This window comes from Sinohyriopsis cumingii, chromosome 7, assembly GCF_028554795.1.
Source record: "Sinohyriopsis cumingii isolate HCF-2022 chromosome 7, ASM2855479v2, whole genome shotgun sequence".
Classification (NCBI taxonomy): Eukaryota; Metazoa; Mollusca; class Bivalvia; order Unionida; family Unionidae; genus Sinohyriopsis; species Sinohyriopsis cumingii.
This window is the reverse complement of record NC_142967.1, coordinates 15828111-15848294: the sequence shown is the minus strand read 5'-3', so window position 1 is coordinate 15848294 and position 20184 is coordinate 15828111. Positions and strand designations below refer to the sequence as shown.

The window sequence follows — 20184 nt, the reverse complement described above, 5'->3', positions numbered from 1 at the left end:
ACAGACAGAAATGTGTTATGCCAAACAGGCTTTATTCTAATTTTGTTAAGCATCTCCATTGTGCCCAAGTAGAATAAAAAATATACCAACAATATTTAATGACAAAAAATGCACTTACCAGCCAGAAGGAATAATTTCATCCGTCAACACATTAATCCATAAGCATCTTTCACTGTAGCAGTTGCTATATTTCCAAGATTAGCTAAACTAAATTTTAAAGAATACATGAACATGAAAGCATAGCACGCGGGTATCCGCTAGGGTCCGTATTTGGAGTGTGTTTTATACATGTGGGTAGTTTTGCAATCAATATTAAGGACAACACAAGTATGTCACAAACAGTTTCTCCTCCTCCAAAGAAAATGAGAGTTATATAGCAACACAGATCACTAATTACCCGTGAATTGTCTAAAGCAAGATGTCATTCATCATTACAGCTTGTACTAAGAATAACTACAGTAGAGCTGAGTATATATGATAGTGACACACATCACTAATTACCCATGAATAGTCTAAAGCAAAATTTTACTCTTCGTTACAGCTTGTGCTAATTATAACTACAGTAGAACTGAGTAGCCAATATCTTTTCATTATTTACAATATAACTTTTCAAAATTGAAATTGATGTAATACATATTAATTATCTCTTGACAGTTTCATATAACATCCATATATTAAATGGGACAATGCCTGATTACATTTCGACGTTTTTTATGTTATTTTTCTTTGCTCACACATATAAACTGTGTACTTTGGATGCAACAGTCACACCACAGCCCTTATTAACATATTTGTATTAAAGAGCCACGTGAAAACATTTGCATGTGAACCATATTACGTTTGTGAAGACTTCTTTTTACTTTAAAGGAAAATATTGGGTGAGAAAAATAATATATGTTGGGGTTTCAACCGAGACAAGAACATACCAGTCGCACATACCAGTCGCGGAGTTACATTATATGTCTCCCCTCCAGGCTTGCCTCAAGCCTCGTGGAGAGACAAATAATACAATCCCTTGACTGGGATTTCCTTGTCTCGGTCCAAACCCAAACATATATTCTATATCTCTCATTTCTCTTGCGATCTGTATGTAGGTGTTTATACGACTATTTTTGAACAACTGTTCAATAATAATTTGATCACATGAGTTGTTTTGCCAGAACTCCAGGTCCATTGAGATAAACTGTTGTATGTCTAGCTCCAAGATCAGATACCGATGGCGCAGATGATAATTTTAATATTTGATTTTTTGGGAAAATAAATAGCCTTAATTTCAAGGTCAGCGGATTTAAAAGAATTAAGTATATTGTCTTGCTTTATTTTCCATTCACCCCATAATGCATAAGTGCAGATATATAGTTTTTTTCTAGCAATGCTGTATTTTTTATAGATATAAAACGAATCCGTAGCGACTCTGACAGCAACCTCAGAAACTATATTTATCATCGATAATAGATTAATCTAAACGTACGCAAGCATTGAAGATCTTACATTTGTAAATCGCGGTGACTCACCATCAAAATAACTCACAATTGTAATTTAGTTCCGTTTGATAAATTAACATTACTTGGACATATAAATGTATTTATATTCGCTGTATCATTAAATATAAACTCTAGTTCAGTATCATCTATAATTAATCTTGTACAAATTTCGTTTATGATCATATGATCCTACTTGGGTGAATTTACTAATTCCTTTTCTGGCAAGATCTTTTGCGATTTTATTCTAAAAATTTGTCATATCAGGATTTTCATCATCAGCCTATTTCTTTTGTTAAGGTAACCATACTTGTTTCTGCGAACTACAAGATATAAATGCTTCACTTACAACCAACGATATCAATATTTTTACATATATCGTAATAATACTCTTGGTGCCCATATTTTTTCTGAAAAATGTTTGCCAAACTAGACATAACAAACTGGATGAAGTTCTTCGGCCAACTTAAATGAATCGATACAAGCGAATCCAGTGAAATCAAAATCTGGTAATGGTTCGTTTATCGATACTCTTGTCATCTCGTATGTTGGATGTCCAAGTCGCTCAAAATACTTAGAACACTCTCCCATTCCAAGAAAACTTCTGGGATAACATGCAACCATATCAACCGAGATAACATCCTTATAATCGTATCTGGTATTCCATAATCCATTGTGTTCGTATTCGACACAACTGCGTTGTATATCTTCAAGAAAATTTAATCCTGTCGGTTACCGTGAACTTTTCTCTCTTGCAAAACGAGCAGCAACTGACGGAACTGTAAAACAATTACTCAATAATAGTTCAGCATCGTTGTGGGTATATTTCAGCGCAAAACGTTTAATTTCTTCGTGGAGTGATTATGTTCGATACATATCTCCATTAGGTCGTACAAATTGATCATATTTTCGGTTATCTGAACTTTGAAACAGCCACACGGATACAAGATCATTCTTACTAATTTCATTAATAAAATCAAATATATTACCTTGGTAAAATTTAACATTTCGATTTCGTGGAAATATTGTTACTGAATTAGTCCACGCTAGCACATCATGATCAATAATTTCAATAGAAGCTTCTTTCGTTTTATACTTTGATTCGTACGAAATTCTCTCTGGTTATTGTTCTTACTATTATTGGGAATTTTAATTTCTTTCCTAATTCAGCAGCATCGTTTATTGTAGCTCCTTTACCCTGGACTGGGTCAGTCCATTTGTTTATTTTTTTACTTCACTGATCCGTTAAACCATTTGCACGTATCGCGTTTGTAAATGTTCCGTTACTCGTTCGGCTACAGAATTTAGTTTCGAAAATTTCATCTGCTTTGGATCATGAACGCTGGGTTTATCATTCAGCGGATATATTGTTAAATAACTGCAGTCACAGGATACGCTCTTGCATAATACAGTTTATCAATGCCAGTAATCATTCCTGGTTTGGAATTTTTTTTAACAAAATATGGCGATTTTGTAATTATGACGGTACATCGTCACGTTTGTCACTGAGAATCCAATTATCGTCTACTTCCTTAATGAACTTTACTCTGAAGGAATATCTTTGATTGTCGAGATTATTGATTATCGTAGCTGCTCGTTGTAGCATCGACAACATTGGTGGTGCATATGATTTTAAATGTTTAACTGTTGACCACACGTGAGTTGCGCCATCTATACGAAATTCTTTCTTAGCATCAAGAATACTTTTAACCAGAGTGACTGTTGGATCGACCTGAGCTCGCCGCTCGCCTTCGTTGGTCAGGGGTTCTTCTAACAAGATCGAAACTATATTTAGGCTCAATCTTAATCGCTGATAACTCTTCCATATTATAATTAAGACAAATATATATTCAAATTGAAATATTACATATATATAATGATTCAAAAAAAGAATAAATGCCAATGGCTTATTATAGGCTCTACAACTTCTTGGAACAAAGCTTGCGTAACGAATAATGTGGACTTTACTTACAAAGTGTACGGAGAGTGAGTTTAATACCTGCACCGTGTTTGAAATGTGGTGTTCGTGTTAGAGGAAAAACGCAGTTGTATGTGCAATGTGGTAGTAACAAATACAGAGAAATGGATATATATTATGATATAAACAAACACTGATAATAATGATAAAATCATAAAAAGCGCTGACGATTTTCTAACCAGATTTTCAAAATTTTCATTTAGACAAATAATCACGTAGAAAATGAATATTTATATAAATGGAGCAAATAAAATCTGTGACACTGCCTATCATCAAGAAGTATGAAGCATCTTGTGATGGCGTAATTAGAAACCAGTGGTATGTGTCACTGTTACTGGTTATATATATATATTTGGTATTGATGAGAATAAAAAATATTACTCTCATCAATATATTTCCGAATATTTTCCGGGGTAATCGAAGACGGTCTTTCGATCGATCATATCAATTACGAATAACTTAATAACTCTTTAGATAGTTTACGAACCATTACACAGAGTCAAATTGGGAAATACTGGCCGCAGTAGTAAGATCGCCAGAGCAGTTGTATCTACAAATGCAGAAACTGCTGAAGAAAAAATGCATCAATCAATGAATGCAGCTGGAAAGTATTTTGATATATGAATGCATAATGTTCAGCGCGTCGCAAATAATATTACCAGATCTGCGTTCTCTAAGAAATATAAACAAAAAATTCAGTTGTATTATTGGTGAAGGGAGATACCTCTGTCAAGCTAAGAAAACTCTCCGGCAGAGAAATTCAGTACACTCGTTTGTAAATAATAATGACCTTAAGATAGGATATATCTCTGTAGCATATCTTTCTCCGGTAGAGCTTAATTTTTTTGTCATTGTAAATAATTATTAACCACCTGCGTGTTAATTAATATCAGTGGAGTAACATCATTTTATGATAGTCCAAATCAGTAGAAGGATATTTGTACTTTCTAACTTATGGACAAAATCAAGGCAGAACACAGTGGTCACACACGCCCGCTTATAATGCAGTTCAGTTATTTCTTTATCTTTCTGTTATACAGAAATATGTTATTTTCACCTGACTTAGTCAAAGTCAGAAATATATACAATATATGATTATTTAAATATGATGTGTTCTGGAAAATGGAAAATAAATCCACGCCGTACTTATTATAATAATCATTATTAGGAAATACAGCATAAGTAACTTCTTAATAATTTCTGAAACATATATCTGTAATGTTGGAACATAGCGCAGTGGTAGCGTAGCTGACTCTCATTTTTAAATAAGTTGGGGGCTGTCAAGCCCAGAATGAATTTCTTGTACACCTCCTCACCACGTCAAACAATGTAATGAGTGAGTTTAGCCCTCAACCCGGGATTTGATACTGTGAGGTGTACATGAAATTGAAAGAGCTAGAGAGCTCTCTGAATCTCTAAAATTTTGTTTCGTTTAGGGATTCGCTGGTGGATGTCTGTATAGTTTGGAGCCATCCAAAAATAAAGCGTTGCGTGATGTGAGCTCTCAATCTCACTCAAGGGTACCCTACATAAAACATTCAGAGAGAATGTCAGCCACAGAAAAGCATCGTGGAGTGCCAAAAAGACCAATAGAAAAATCTCACAAAAGGACTCAATGGAAAGCCACAAAGACCAATATGAAGGGATCCCAAGAATGATAACCGCTCATCATGATACAGTTTAGTTTTTGTTAAAATTTCATTATAAAATTCAGCTTGATCCAGAACATTTATTTGTCATTTTGAACAATTCGAAAATAGATCTACACTACAATATTTATAATGCAAATTCAACAGTCTATGTTCCAATCATTGGCTATGGTTAAAGATACAAAAGTTACAAAATTTGTATCTCTCTCACAGGCAATTGAAAAATTTATATCAGAATTAGCTGACAGATATGAAAACAAAAAGATTATTAACACGCACGTCAGACAGTTGAAAAAAGTTTATGTCAGATCCTGAAAATGAAAACAATGGCAAAGTTATTAGTGATTGTGAAAGTGATAGCACTGACAATGTCATTGATGAGAGCGAACGTCAAAGCAACTGGGGTACCTTGTCTAATTTTGTTTCCCGTCAATTTGATGAGTTTTTCGTAGAGATTTATATTCAGAGTTCGATTTCCTAAATCAATTTAGTGTCCGCTCTTGTCAGTTAGTTTGAAATTTATTCTTGATAATAAATGAATATGACAGAGTAGATAAACAAGATTAAGATGCTATTGTACGATCACATATCCAGGAGGTACTTGAGCTGTACGTGAATATAAAATATATTATTGCTGGTCCTGACTAGATTTTTCAAGATCTATTTGATAGCGGCCATCAGTTATATCACATACAAGATTGACTGCGATTATTTATGCGATATTTACAATTCCTGGTCGAATATGTATGCCGCCACCGTATGGATCATTCTGTTTAAGAATTATTAAACGTATTTGTGTTTTTTTCCCATGAGCCAACAGTTTGTGGAAAATATTCGTTGACAATGATGCTGAGCTTTCTTTTTAGTCCGCCGGTTTCAAATCCTGGTATTACAAACGTTGGTATTTCTGCTTCAGTTAATCTGTAATAATGGAGAACTATTTCTGTGTAAGTTTCTTTTCTATTATATTGTGGTATTGCAATATCTTCCTTAGCTATAAGCTCAATACTTTTTTGATAATATAGTCAAGGTCTGATACAACTTGATCAAATGTTGTATTGTTGCAATGATTTTCTTTTTTTAGATAGTCCTTAAGATGCTCCAAAAGATAATTTTGAAATAAATTTACTAATGATGCAGATATAGTTATATGTTCATTTCTAGACTAAATCTGCACTGGAACAAATCACTGATTTGTTCGATTTGATAATTACCTTTTCGAATTCTGACAACTTGCCAATCAAGAGTCCCATAATCTTTATTTTATTTGCAAATACAAGCGAATTATTTGCTTTCAATTAACCAAATGATTTTGATCTGATATTTGTCCAGCTGTACTATACTCGCAATTGTGCTAGCGCTATTTCTTTCGCTGGAATTGCAGTTGGAAAGTTATCATTACATTCAGGATTAGTTGAGCTTAACGATATCATTGTAGTTTTTGAAGGAGATATATTAAGACAATATATTGTAGTAATTCTTTCGGAGTTGACATTATTATTATTATTATTATTATTATTATTATTATTATTATTATTATTATTATTATTTTTAAATCAGTCTATTACGGTCATTACTTCTTTGTAAATTTTATTAATCTGTGTAAATTGAAAATCAGATATTTTTGCATCACTAAGACTCGTTGATAATAACGATAATAATTTAGAGCATGTTATCGTTGCTGTGTGTAATTGTATTATATAATCATGTAATGTTGTGTTTGTGCATATACATTTATTTTGCGATGTTATTAAGAAGTCCAACAATTGTTGCTGCAGCTGAAACACAAATTGTTACAACTGATGTTGCCATCGCTAGCGATAGTGTTATTGTTGATAATAATACACCGGTTCCAGCAATAACAGTAGACGCTGAATACACAATTATGTCGACAACAACTACACGTCTACGATATAACTTTTACTTTTACCGTATATTCATCAACGATATTTTTTTGTGCCATTGCCATCCTCTATAATGTTGCACTGCAGGTTGAACGTGGATCGAAATGTTCATTATATTTTAATTAGGTTGGAACTTTGCGACTAATCCAAGACACCAATAGTAAATCAAGCCGAGTTTGTTTTTCTTTGGGTTCCACAGTAAATGTTTCCTCATCAGCAACGTAAATCCAGGAGATCCACCTGACGGAGTCAGTAGTGGATAAGTCGTGAAATTGTGGTGGATATTGCAAATGTAATAATGTCAAGTAATGAGAGCTTGTATATACCGGTAACCTCAGCGCGATGTTTGAAAGATTTATTAAGTGGTGACAATAATGCTTGTCCAGACGCTACTGTATATAATATATTGTCGGTACGTTTTTATGTCGGAGAGTTTAAAATCGATAGCTGGTGGTTTTCCAAAAAAAATCATCAATAATCCCATTTATTCTTTTATGAAAACCTCAGACTGTGTTCACAAGAGTAGTATAATCCGTTCTAAATGAGGTCATTTCGTTACGTACTGAAATTAACTAGTTCACTATTATAATGATGTATTTCTTCGTTACATCGTCATTGTCTGATTCTGGTTCTCCAAGACCAGCAATGGTATTATTAGACATATTGAGAGAACCAATCATTGTATCACCGGATTTTCGTACTCGACCACGAGCATTAACTAACATCGTTGACATAATAACACCGGGTTTAATTTTTTCATTATTATCAAACACAGCTATGATATTTACAGCTACTCCAATAACTTTAATGATAATATCCATCACTGAAAGATTGCTGGTTTTTAAGATTGCAATCTTAGAACCCTTCCCCTTTCTCCAAATCCTGGTGATGCTGCTTTCTGTAGTGCCATCCCAGCAACAGTTCCAACAGCATCAAGTGCATCTGCTGGGGCTGCAGCGGCTATTAACGATGTTATAGCTGCAAGAAGTGGACTATGCCGACTGTTTTAATTGAGTCTTTAACTATACCAGCAGAAAGATTGTGTTTAACGCCAGTTTTTGATTGTTTGGCGCTATTTGAAATGTCTGAGTTGACGTTCTGCCAATGATAGTTTATTTTGACCATCTGTGCTGTGATCTGCTATTTTGTAATGATATTTATATTCTTTGCTGAATTTGATTGAAGCTTTTTAATGTGACGAGGAGTCAGACTAACACTAACATGATGATATGAAATTTATACAAGTAATACGTTATTTTCAACTGAGATGTTACATGTTTTCTATCGGTGAGTTAAAAACTCGCCAGTGCCTTCAAGTATCATTGCTTTATCGCTGAGTATAACTGCGGTTGATCTAAAACCAAAACCATCAGCGTGTATTACACCTATTCGAGATCAAATATAACTATCAACGACAGATTGTTTAAATAATTATATATGCTCCAATGAAAATTAATAAAGTGGATAGAATTGTGCAAAATCCCGCTGGGATATTTGCAAACCAGTACCTATATTTTGGTTACGTCCCATATACGTCATTAAACGATGATATGCACGCCCTACACGAGTTCGATCAAACTTTAACAATACATCTTTAGATGGTTCTTGATGTCCTTAAAGATATTTCATTAAACCCAAGTGTGTCAAGTATCATATGACTGCTTGCTTGTGAGTTAAGTTGATTAACATGTTGTCAAGCAATAAATATATTGTTGTGATGCAATATGCCATGTAAATAAACCGTGAACATTACTTTGAATGCAATCTGTGGTCATTGTCAACCGTGATGACAATGATTTTCCACCTGAACTCATAAAACTTATTAAAGTTTTCTCTTCAGCAATTGTTAGAGTCCTTATTGACATCCACAAAGTTTTGTTAGTCTTACCATGCAATTATGTCCGGTAGCAGGACGCCCGATCGAATCATGATCTTAGCTTTTCATATAAGTACAGCTGTATGTTTAGCTCCAAAAATAACTTTTCTAACGTGTCTACAAAATCCAAATATATGAGATAGTGGAATTGCATATGAAAATGTTTTTTTGTCATTTAAGATTAATCTACATGTAGCAAATCCTAAGTTGTAATTTTCGTTGATTGATACAATAGCTGGTGAAGCAGCCTTATTTTCAGCGTCTCCTACATCACCAACAACTTCCCTAACGTGTTCAGGATGATTAGATGCATCTTTAGCAAACATCATTGATGGGCGAGCTGATCTTGTATAATCTTCTGAATATCTTGTAATGCTATGTATGGTTTAGCAACATCAACGTCTTTTTGAATTAATTCAATATTTCTTCCATCAATCATTTATGTATCACTATCAAACAACGCCATCATACCATGATTAACAAAAACCGGGAGTTTCATCAAATCCATATACTCCACCATCATCCTACAAAATGTTTCCTTCTGCTTCAATAAATGCTTCAGGATGTAAAAAATATCTGCTTGTATCTTGAACATGTATTTCAATTCGGCCACGCTGATGTAGTACACGTGCGTCATAAAAAATAATATTGATAATCAGGAACAGATTCATCTTAAAGAAGTGGTGCGTCCATATCAAATACTGGATCGGATCTACGCTTAAACTTTTCATTATAATTATTATCGTATAACACGAAGACCAATTCCTGGTATTAAACTTGCTGTTATATTTTTAGCTGCTTCTTTTCGTATAGCTACAGGCATAATTTCATTAGGCAATTTTGTAGGAACGACTTCATGAACAGCCAATTCCGATAGGCTTTGATTTTCAGCTTGATTGATTTTTTTTTACAAACATTTGCAGGCATAATTTCAGTGCTGGGTAATTTTACTGGCTGTGATTTTCTTCGTACTAATGAACATAAAATTTCTTTGATTGTTGAAAATGCTTTACCAGAAAGATTACCAACAGAACTTAATGCTTTATCTCAAATATTTTAAATAGCTTTCATCCTTAATTATTTTGCTATCGGTACTGCATTTGGAGCCATCCTTCTAAAAAACTAATAACTACATCACCAAGTTCATCTCCATAAATCGCTTTATACGTCGGTAATCGTGAATTTACTACCTTAACTCTTACAAGTCCACGTTGAGCTTTGTGTATAATCATTTTGTTTAAATTAAAAGTTCATTAAATAGTCGCTGTAATATTCATCAGCAATTTCATTAATAAGATGGTGAGCAATGTTAGGATCCATAACACCGCCTTTAAATAATCTTCTTCTCCTATCAGAATTTCTAATTGTTCAACATAGACAAGACCACAGTCAGGATAAATTCCTAATCCACTTCCTGTTCTTGGAGGAGTTTCTACTGTTGTGACTTATATGATTAATCTATTTTCTGTACTCCTTCTACACGTTTCATAAATTCTTTTAACTGATCTTTATCATCGCAATTTTTACTACCAAATCTAACCAAACATAGATCTTTAAACCAATTGTTCGGTGTTGAGGTTTAAATATTTATCTTTTTCATCATAATTCGCAGTAATATATCTTAACCCAAAAATATCTGTATAATTGATTTTTTCTAAACCACCAGGTGAAAATCTATTTTTAATAAAAAATTCAAAATCATCCTCAGGTTGTTGTGCAGGTATAGGAGATTGTGGAGGAGGAAGAGTAAATTGTGGTTGAGATGAAAAAGATTGTGTCTCTTCTTCTTGCGTCACATCATTCTTAAATGGTAGAAGTTTGATTATAGTCCAATTATCTTTCGTCCAAGATTTAGCATCTTTTGTTCTTACATATTTTCCCATTTTATCATAATTTCAAGCAATATCTACTAGTTGGTCTTAATCCGCATGCTCGATAGCTTGTAAACCCTAAATTTTACATTTACCTCTAAGTTTAACTAATTGTTGATGAGGAGATTGATCTTCAGATTGGTTTGTCTACTAGATTTAACATACTGTTGTACATCTAAAAAATATTTATCTGTTTTATCTCTGTAAGCAATATAGTTAATATCATCTTTATCTCTGACTTGATCACCTCCTGGATTTATTCGATAATCTACTTGTACCAAGTATCTTTTGAGATTGAGCTACAAGCATATTCAGGTTATAATATATCTATCTCTTTTACTATAATTTTCAGCGGCAAATGCAGCTGAATCATCTACTTTTTTATATCCATCTATTTGATCAATAGTCCTTTGAGTAAATGTGTTAAACAGTTTAGTTTTTCTTTTCATTTCTTTCTTGTCATTTTATGTAATTGGTTCATTACTTTTAAGTTTGGCTGTAGGATGAAAGGCAGCTATTCCAGCTGGAAGATCTCTTAAAATCGTTTTTGTCTGTTGGTTCTTCTTGCTATCTTTTCAGTTTGCTCAGCCGTTTGTTTTAAATCCGGAAGAAGACCTTCGGTAGCTTCTGCAACTCTTCGATTAACCTTTGTAACAGGTTTAAATAATTGTTCTGTACCTTCTGCATATTCAACTTGTGCTTCTTGCCGTTCTTGCAGTTTTCGTTTGAGAGCATCACGAACAGGAATATATCTTCTAATTGCTTCTAATCTTTCTCGAGCTAGTCTACTCATATAAGATTCCATTATTGATATAATAATGATTTAATTACTCATACAGTACAGCAGTAGAGAGGGTGCAACACAAATAAGTGTCACGGTGGGTAAACAAAATTTTGAAAAACACGAACGAAGAAGATAACGTAACAAAATAAACTAACCCAATTAGATAAAGTCTCGGTCAGTTAGATGATTCGGTTTGACGTTATTGACCTTAGATCTTTCGTTTCCGTAGGAAGTTTTACTTTTCAAAAATGGACCTTCTAGCAAGTGATATGCTCACCCTCTATGGTGCCGGTAGGAACTGCCCAATCGAAGTCGGAGGTTTTCACTGGGTTTTTCAATTTGCTCTATATCAAATAACATCTTGCGTCGATACCTTTTCTTTTCGGAGTGATTCATATAGGTTGCAAGATTTTGTTGTAGAATAGACGTAGAGGTATACAATGTTTGTCAATGTTTTACCTTTTCGTTATATTATGCACTAGGCAGATTAAAAGCTGTTATTGTAATCGAACTGCTCTTTTGGAGAATTCATTTACATTGTGATTTACTTTATTGGTCTAGTTAATGATTGAACACTAAAAATTTTTACAGTATAAAACTTTCAGTTATTGATTTTGAGAAATTAAATGATGGTAACAATAGAAAATTCTCAGGCAGACTAAATATGAGACAAGGATCAACCTAATAGTTTCATCTAACAACAACGAAGCTCTATGGTAAAGTTAGTGATTGTCTTCTCTTCTGTGCAAAGACTACACGTAAGGCTGGATACATCGATGAAAGTTAACTACAAGCAAACTGGTCTCGGCATAATGGCAACGACTCACCATTCTGATGTAGTTCAAAATCATCTCCGTTGAAGCGCTTCCAGGGTCCGCGCTTGTAGTACTATTTGATGTATTGTTTAGATCTGTCATATTGATATGATTTGCGCCTGAAAGAAAGAATGATGATACTGAACAAGTTAGCGACCATCATTGTTGTATCCGCTTTCCTAAAATCGTCTTAATGTTTTGTGCAGCTTGCAACATTCAACGGATTCGACCGCTAATGTATCTTCCATTGGCAACATGTCAACGTGTAATTGTTAACTCCCTACAAAACACATGTACTACCTGACTGAAGTAAGCACAAACTTTTTCTGAACAATGAATGGAACACAAATAGTTCTCGACAAAGGACCAATAAAAGGTACTTAATTATTAATTTCATGTTCGGTTGGCACAAATAATTTTAGAGGGATACAAATATACATTGTGTACTTGTACATAAAGAATCCGTGCAAAAGTTAAAAAATCTTATACGTTTCTCTGAGAATTTAAAAAGAAATAATAAACGCTGCTATTAGAGCCAATAGCAAATCTCCAAGTATTGAATACAGTGTCAAGACTGGTACCCCGTTTTCATTAATACGTTCACAGGATTAGAAGAGTAATAAAGTTCTAATCTCTATAAGACTGCCATACTAGTCTATTCCTCAAAATTGTGCGCAATGCAAAGCGTAAGGAACTTTTTCTTGTAAGCATGACACCCTGCCTACTTTGTTGCCCTGGTTATATCAAAATTATAAAAACACATCTCAGTATTTTAACTGTAATACACTGTCTACTTCATTGATACAGTTATGATTAAATTGATAGAATTTCTTACTCTAATGACAATGATAACTAATAAATGCAACCTCCGTACCTAAGATGTCGTGCCTAAATTTTAAAAATGAAAAACCGCGAGCGAAAATTCAAACAAATGACACAAAATTAATCAGAGATTGACAAAAATTAAAAAGCAGAAAATTATCGAAAGTGGGCATAATAGATCATTACTTATTAGAATATATTCCAGGTTTTGAAAATAACGAGTACATTGAACATGTGTAATTTAAATAAGACAGCTAAAATGTTATCTATCCACAATTTATACTTTTCATTATATCATTGATTGGATCGATTACAGTCATAATCTTACTTATTAAGCGGTAAGTCATGGAACTGTATCATGGATCTCTGTTTCAAATCTAGGTGTATGCAGCACTGATGAATCTTAGCCGTTCGTAATGCAATCTCCCATTTTAAAAATTGACTCCTCCATTATATAAGAAATATATTTCATAGTTAACTGAAATGACTTAATAGTTTTGTCAGCTTTGATGATTCAGCATAATGATACAAACACTAACATTACGCTTTCACAAAACTACTGTTGTGTTCCATTTAAATTTCTATATTTGCTAATAATATTAATTTTATAACATTTTAAATTCTGTTTGTTACGTTCAATTTCGGCGCAACTGCATACATTTGTAATTAATTTGCGTTTCTTTTCATTCCTTTATGTCACAATGCATCCCTTAATTTGGCCATCCATTCGCAGAAACCCTATGAAGACCAACCAGATTTGAGAAAATCGAAACTCTAATAGTGCCGCAGATAGGTGAATTAACTGTGGGTTTTGTGAACAAGCATCAATATCAGTTATAGTTTATCCTAAGAAAGATATTTAGCTATAGGGTCTTTATCATTTTTTTCTAGTGGCGAAAATAGCAGCCATTTGCCAATCTGGGAGCCATCCGTTTATATGCCCTAAATCTACTGGATACATCTGTGGGTTTGGAAACTTGGCTAGACTGCATTACTTCAATTGTATTTGCATTTGTAATAATTGTATAATGCTTCTATAAGATACTTTCATTGATTTAGCCTATATTATAAGATTGAGACATATTAAATGAGATGATCTCTTGAGGAAAACTACGTAAATAATACAAGATGAAATAGCACCCACATCAGTTACAATGTATAACATACTATGCAATGCATCGTGTTTCTATAACAGACATATTAGTTTCGACCATATTCGCTAATGCAGTGACAAAGGGAAAATCACCAAATACCTGCGGTACCAGTTGCAGCCCTTCTTGCAATTGCAGAGCATGATCTGACGAATAGCTTTTGTGGCTTCTGTAGCAGCAGATGGGGTACGATCAACCAAAATAAAACGCGTTAACGTTTGGGTTCACCCCCCAACCACCCACAAAAAGCCCTGTTTTCGTAAATGACATAAACAAAATTGAAAATAATCCAATGTTTAATTTGAGACAAAATACGCATGACCAATTATGCTCATTTTTGCAGAAGTGGGCGACGGACCAAAAAAAGTGTGGCCTTTAAAAATGCTATTTTAGCCAAGCAATGTTGACTCATAAACTGTCCAAAGGCCAATCCGAAGCCTGTATGTAAGCATGGCTATTATAAGTGAATGGACGAGGTGGCCTGGGGGGGGGATGCATTCAAGGCCCCTTTATGAGAATTATACTTTTACCTGCGGTAACGCTGATTTATTAATATTCGGCTAGCAAAAAGGAATAACTGCGACCACGTTGATTGACGCTGATTGACGTTGAATATGCAGAAATCTTTTATGTGAACTGACCACAACACTGTAATTAGATCGTTATTGTAATAATAATAATGATACTAATAATAATAATAGTAATAATAATAATAATAATAATAATAATAATAATGATAATAATAATGAGTAAGTGTATGTATGCTAATACAGTTAAATTAGCTAGACAACAACAAGACGCAATTAAGAAATATATTCTGTCAAACAGCAACTACAACAGTGTCAAGAAGCTCATGTGGATTTTACAGACGTTCAAAGCAGTTATTTAAACTACTCATAAAAGCCACTAAATGTCTACTTCCGTCGCTGGAACAAACCGCTAAAGCAACTGGAAAAATAGCAGAAAGAACTAACACGCCATAAAAAGACAACAGCACAGGGTCTAAAGACCTCCAAAAGAGTAACACTCTTTAAGATTATCAGGAACGCGGTATGGTCAGGGTCTACGTCAGCCGTGGATGCTTCGGTAAAGCTCCCTTTATCCAATTTCGATTTACTAGATGCTACTCGGCGATTAAACATAAAAAACGTCAGGGATATTTTAAAGGCCGATCAGTTACTGGAAAAACCAAAATGCTTTTAAACTGGTATCATTAATTTCGATGGCCGTTTTGGTCCAGGTACTCATTGGGTTGCATACGGGGTTGACCCACGTAGCGTTTCTTATTGTTGTTCGTACAGACTTGCACCGCCAAGAGAATTTGTTATAGATGGCCAAACATCAGAGAAAAAAATAACTAAGTGGATTAGACGCCAACAATTTGCTAGTGTTCGCACATGAAACCAAGCTTGATGAGTGAAAAGAATCAAAGATCGCTATCAAAGTACACAAATCAACGCTGAGCGCCGCCATTGAAATATCGACGCCGGATTACGCCGTTGACGTATATAACTTAATGATCAGATCTGTATTGGGATGGTTACTGGAAGCGACGATTTATGTTGGACCACCACAACCGCGATCTGAATATTTGACAGGCAAAGAAAACTTCGTAAAAGAGCTAGAGCATAGATACACCGGGCAATGGTATGTTCTGACAGACAGTGATATCGGGATAAGGTTGACTCAGGTAACCGTAGTTACCTGGCATGGTCGTATGACCCTCTAACACGGACGGTAATGGAATCGTTTGGGAGTTTCTCCTGGAATAGTGATTACCAAGAGAATATCTCAGAAGCATACAAATACACAATATAATCTGAGAAAGCTGCTTAAGGTGTATATGCTCAAATATCCGAATGATGATCTTAAACAAAGAATCACTGAGACAATACAAAATCTGAACCAGTTGATATCTGATGACTAACTACTTCGAAAATCTATGATAGAAAATGTAATGAATATGAGTGATGATGTCAAGACCAATTGTCCACATTTAAACTTCCCCAGTTCAACTTCGATAAAATGCAGGATGGTCTCGATTAATTAATTTAAGAATATGTTCCGAATAAGAGGCGCTCCAGATATTCTATGACGCTTAAATGATAAAACAGGTGGTGATCATCATGTATCGCCAGGCATTGTCAATATCACATCAACGATTTACGTAAATCTAGTCTGTGAAGCAGTCGACGGTAGGTATACAACGTCTAGGCAAGCATCCCAAGGGCAGGCCCTGCAGAGATAGGTTCTTTACAGCTTTCATTCGATGGTCCTACCGGATAATTTGTTTGTGTCAGTACAAGTTGAACCGCGAGACCGTATTGTTGTAATTGATCGATTTCAAAGATAATCTCATTAATATTTCCTGGTTCATTATACAACAAAGGCATTTCTTTAATAAAAGATTTTACTGAGACCAATTCGATAGAGTGCTGCGTAATCGTGCAAGTAAATTGTGATAAATCCATACGGGGCATTCTGAACATGTGCAAAGAAGTATTTGAGCTTGTTTATCTCTAGGTCACCGGGATACCAGATCTGATAAATATTTCTTAGCATATATGTGTCAACACAGTTAATAATAACCAAAACATTACAGTTATCTCTGATCACCTTGGGGATCTGAGCGTACCGATGTGTCAGGTAAACGACATCTGTATTTTTTGCCTACCTTGTGAAAATATTCTGGCTGGATTTGTTTTTTTTTCAAGGGTGATATCATCGTAAACGACAAAATGCTGATATCCCCGTCATAATCATCGACGGACGGAGCATCATCGATGATATTTATAAACTTAACAAAGTCGTTGTTTTCCAGACTCGCCGCCGATCCACTAAATTGCTTAAGAACATCGTAGTATTGTTAGTCATCTGCGGATGGTGCCACTATATAAAGTTTTTCCCCTTTGAGCCACCTCATTTTCAGGTTCAACAAAAATAGGGTTTTACCAGAACCGGACGGGGCAATTATAATAACTAAAATGGAATATGGCAAAATTGGATAACGCTTGGCTCGTGATAGCTCGCGTGTCGCTCTAAAGTAAATCACGTTCATTTGGTACAAATGTAGTATTATCGACAATTATGATTTTATATTGTGTTCGATTCAGGACGGTTACAGATACAACTGTGCTGAGCTCAATAACAACGAAAAACGACAGGTGAGCACACACGAGTAAGTCTTTGAGATGCAGGATAAAAATACAAGTTTGCGAAAGAGGACGCAGTCATTGGCTGCGACAGGCGGAAAATTACCAGAAACGCCATTGGCGAAGTGACCGGGGTAAAAACATCTTGCGGGATATAACTAGTGTAGTCCAAGAACCCGACGTGACATTAGACTTCATGAAAAAAGCTACAAAACCTGGACGAATATCCGGTACATGCGATCGATCAAGCGTGCCCGTCTCATGGAGTCGGGCAGAAAAACAAAGATCTGCAAGATTTGTTGATTCACACGCTAAAGTCGATAAAAATTAAAAACATACGAAAATCATTCGCAGATCAGCGATGAGCGGTAAGATAGCCCTATTTTAAAAGCCCCGCCCCCCCCCCCCAATCCTGGGTTATTAAACGCTGACAAATACATATTTGGGTCTATTTATCATAACCCAAGAGGATATTGGAGAGGTACAGCGGCTATTAGCAAACTAGCCGATAAAGTAGGTGTCACGCTTGCTAATGACTCGATTGGTTGTCATGACAAGCAATATCACAAATGTATCCACCATGTCCCAAAACGATTCAGCATGGACGGTTTTATGTCAGCACGATCAAAGAAGTTCATCAGGCATATTTATTGCATGTCGTCATTGGCACGTCCAGTAAACGGCGCACATACAAATACACGCTGACAGTCGTCGACGTTGCAAGCAGGTACAAAACAGTGGAACCGCTAAAGCATAAAGCATAGACCTTAGTGGCATACGCGTTTGAACGTATTTATTCTTGTGGCATCTTGCGATGGCCACATTTCCTACAGGTTGATCCTGTCAAAGAATCAGTAATGTCGCTGATGCAGCAAAATAACGTTAAAAATAGACGTGAACACACCGCATTACATCGTGATCAGGCAATCGTTAAACAATTTAACCAAACACTTGCATAGCGACTGCTTGGAGATCAATACGCGCAGGAATTACTGAGTAAGGATAGATCTCGTAAATGGGTTGCGGAACTACCTCACGTGGCTGCTGCCTTAAACAACTAGGTCACGAGTAGAGTCAACATGAAACCCTTCGCTAAAATCGCGGAAAAACACATACAAAGACAATAATCGCCAGGAAATCAATTGCTCCAACCAGTCCTGGGCAGTAACGTAACAGTCTGATAGTTATATGAACCCGGTGAACCTTAGGGCGGCGAAGCAAGAATAAATAATGCCATATGGATTTTAAAAACTCATGCAATTTTCAGCGTGGTAAGATTTGCTGAGCAGCCTGCAATCTACAGACTAGATTCAACAGCTCCTCAACGTGGATATGTCTGGTAACAATTACAGACAATTAATGAAAACACACAGTTACCACCCGGTTTGATTTGGCGTTGCAGAGGCTCGCTTGGAGGAACGAATCACGAGATAGCTCCCATTCTTACGTTTCCTTCATTAAAAACATGTCAGAGCGATATTTTCTTACGTGTGGCCGAGACTGCTTTCGATTCTGTCTACGGTAAATTGTCGAATGTTGTTGGGAAAATGTTGCCAAAGCGTTATAATGTTACAGCAGATGCAGTGATTATTTTGTCGCTGCCTCGGTGTTATGATAAATTCGACAGCATCAAACTGGCGATATTGTTTGGCCTCCAGCTAATTTGTTTATTCAGGGTGACAGGGGATATCGTTGGTGGAGTCAGCAGCAACACCGACGTTGGTCGCGAAGCTACCTGACTAGTAGCTAGGCTAACGGCGCTTCCGTAGAAAATTATACGCAGTTCAGATATTATTGTAACTCTCAATACCGCCAAATATATTAAATTTGACCATTCGATGCGATCGTGGACAATCCATATATAGGTATCTGAGATTGTTAGATAATCCGACGAATGAAATTATATCGCATAACCTAGAGTCCATGGTGAGCCACGTATGTGGCAAGCGTCCCTGACGCCTTTGCAATCACTAGATAACCCCGTTTTCACCGCCGACAGTGCCTGCTTTACAGCGTCCACTAACACTTCGACGATAACATTGATAACCAGTCGCTGTTGTTTATCCATTCCTGGAATGTCAACGAGTATTTTTTGTCTACGCGTATAAGCTGTATGATTACATAACGAAACATACACCGCTGAAAACATTAGTCTGTAAAACTAAAATAATTTCCGCAGAAGTGAATCACAGACGTTTTTTCTTTGTGATACAACTATCAGATCATAATGTTGCCATGAGTACCAAATATCAAAAATTGGTGTCTCTAGAATTACGGTGGACATTATTTCACAAGGAATCTTGTCCAGTTCTAATCTGATTAGCGATTGCAACTGTCATCAAGTTTTCTCGCACGATCGATGGTCATACAATATTTTTTTTGTAGTGGCAATGTAATTTTTGTAGCCATGTCAAGCGTTGATTCTCCTGTAAACGGAGGAGGCTGTCGATAATCTCCGCACATGATAATTGCAGTGTTTATCGTCGACAGCCAGTTGAGAAACATTTTATAATATATATGGATAGAGTGCACAGTTCGTCCTACATAATAATTCTCGGTATTTATTTATTTTTTGTCCCATTCTTTCGTGGATTCACTCATTACCACACCATCCAAAAAAAAAACTCTACGCGTTTTTATTTCTCTTGCAAAACGTTGAGAAGGGGTCAACACAATCATATCCGAGTTTTTAAATAATTAT

The 20184-nt window shown here is 35.4% G+C and overlaps 1 protein-coding gene across 1 annotated transcript in view; it reads right to left on the bottom strand.

The window, feature by feature from the left end:
- Nucleotides 1–20184, bottom strand: part of LOC149794771 (solute carrier family 23 member 2-like) — a 110838-nt gene that overhangs the window by 32288 nt on the left and 58366 nt on the right. The window contains exon 4 of the mRNA XM_089964407.1: nt 12371–12477. Coding sequence (XP_089820533.1) covers nt 12371–12477 — 107 coding nt within the window. The remainder of the gene's footprint in view (nt 1–12370; nt 12478–20184) is intronic.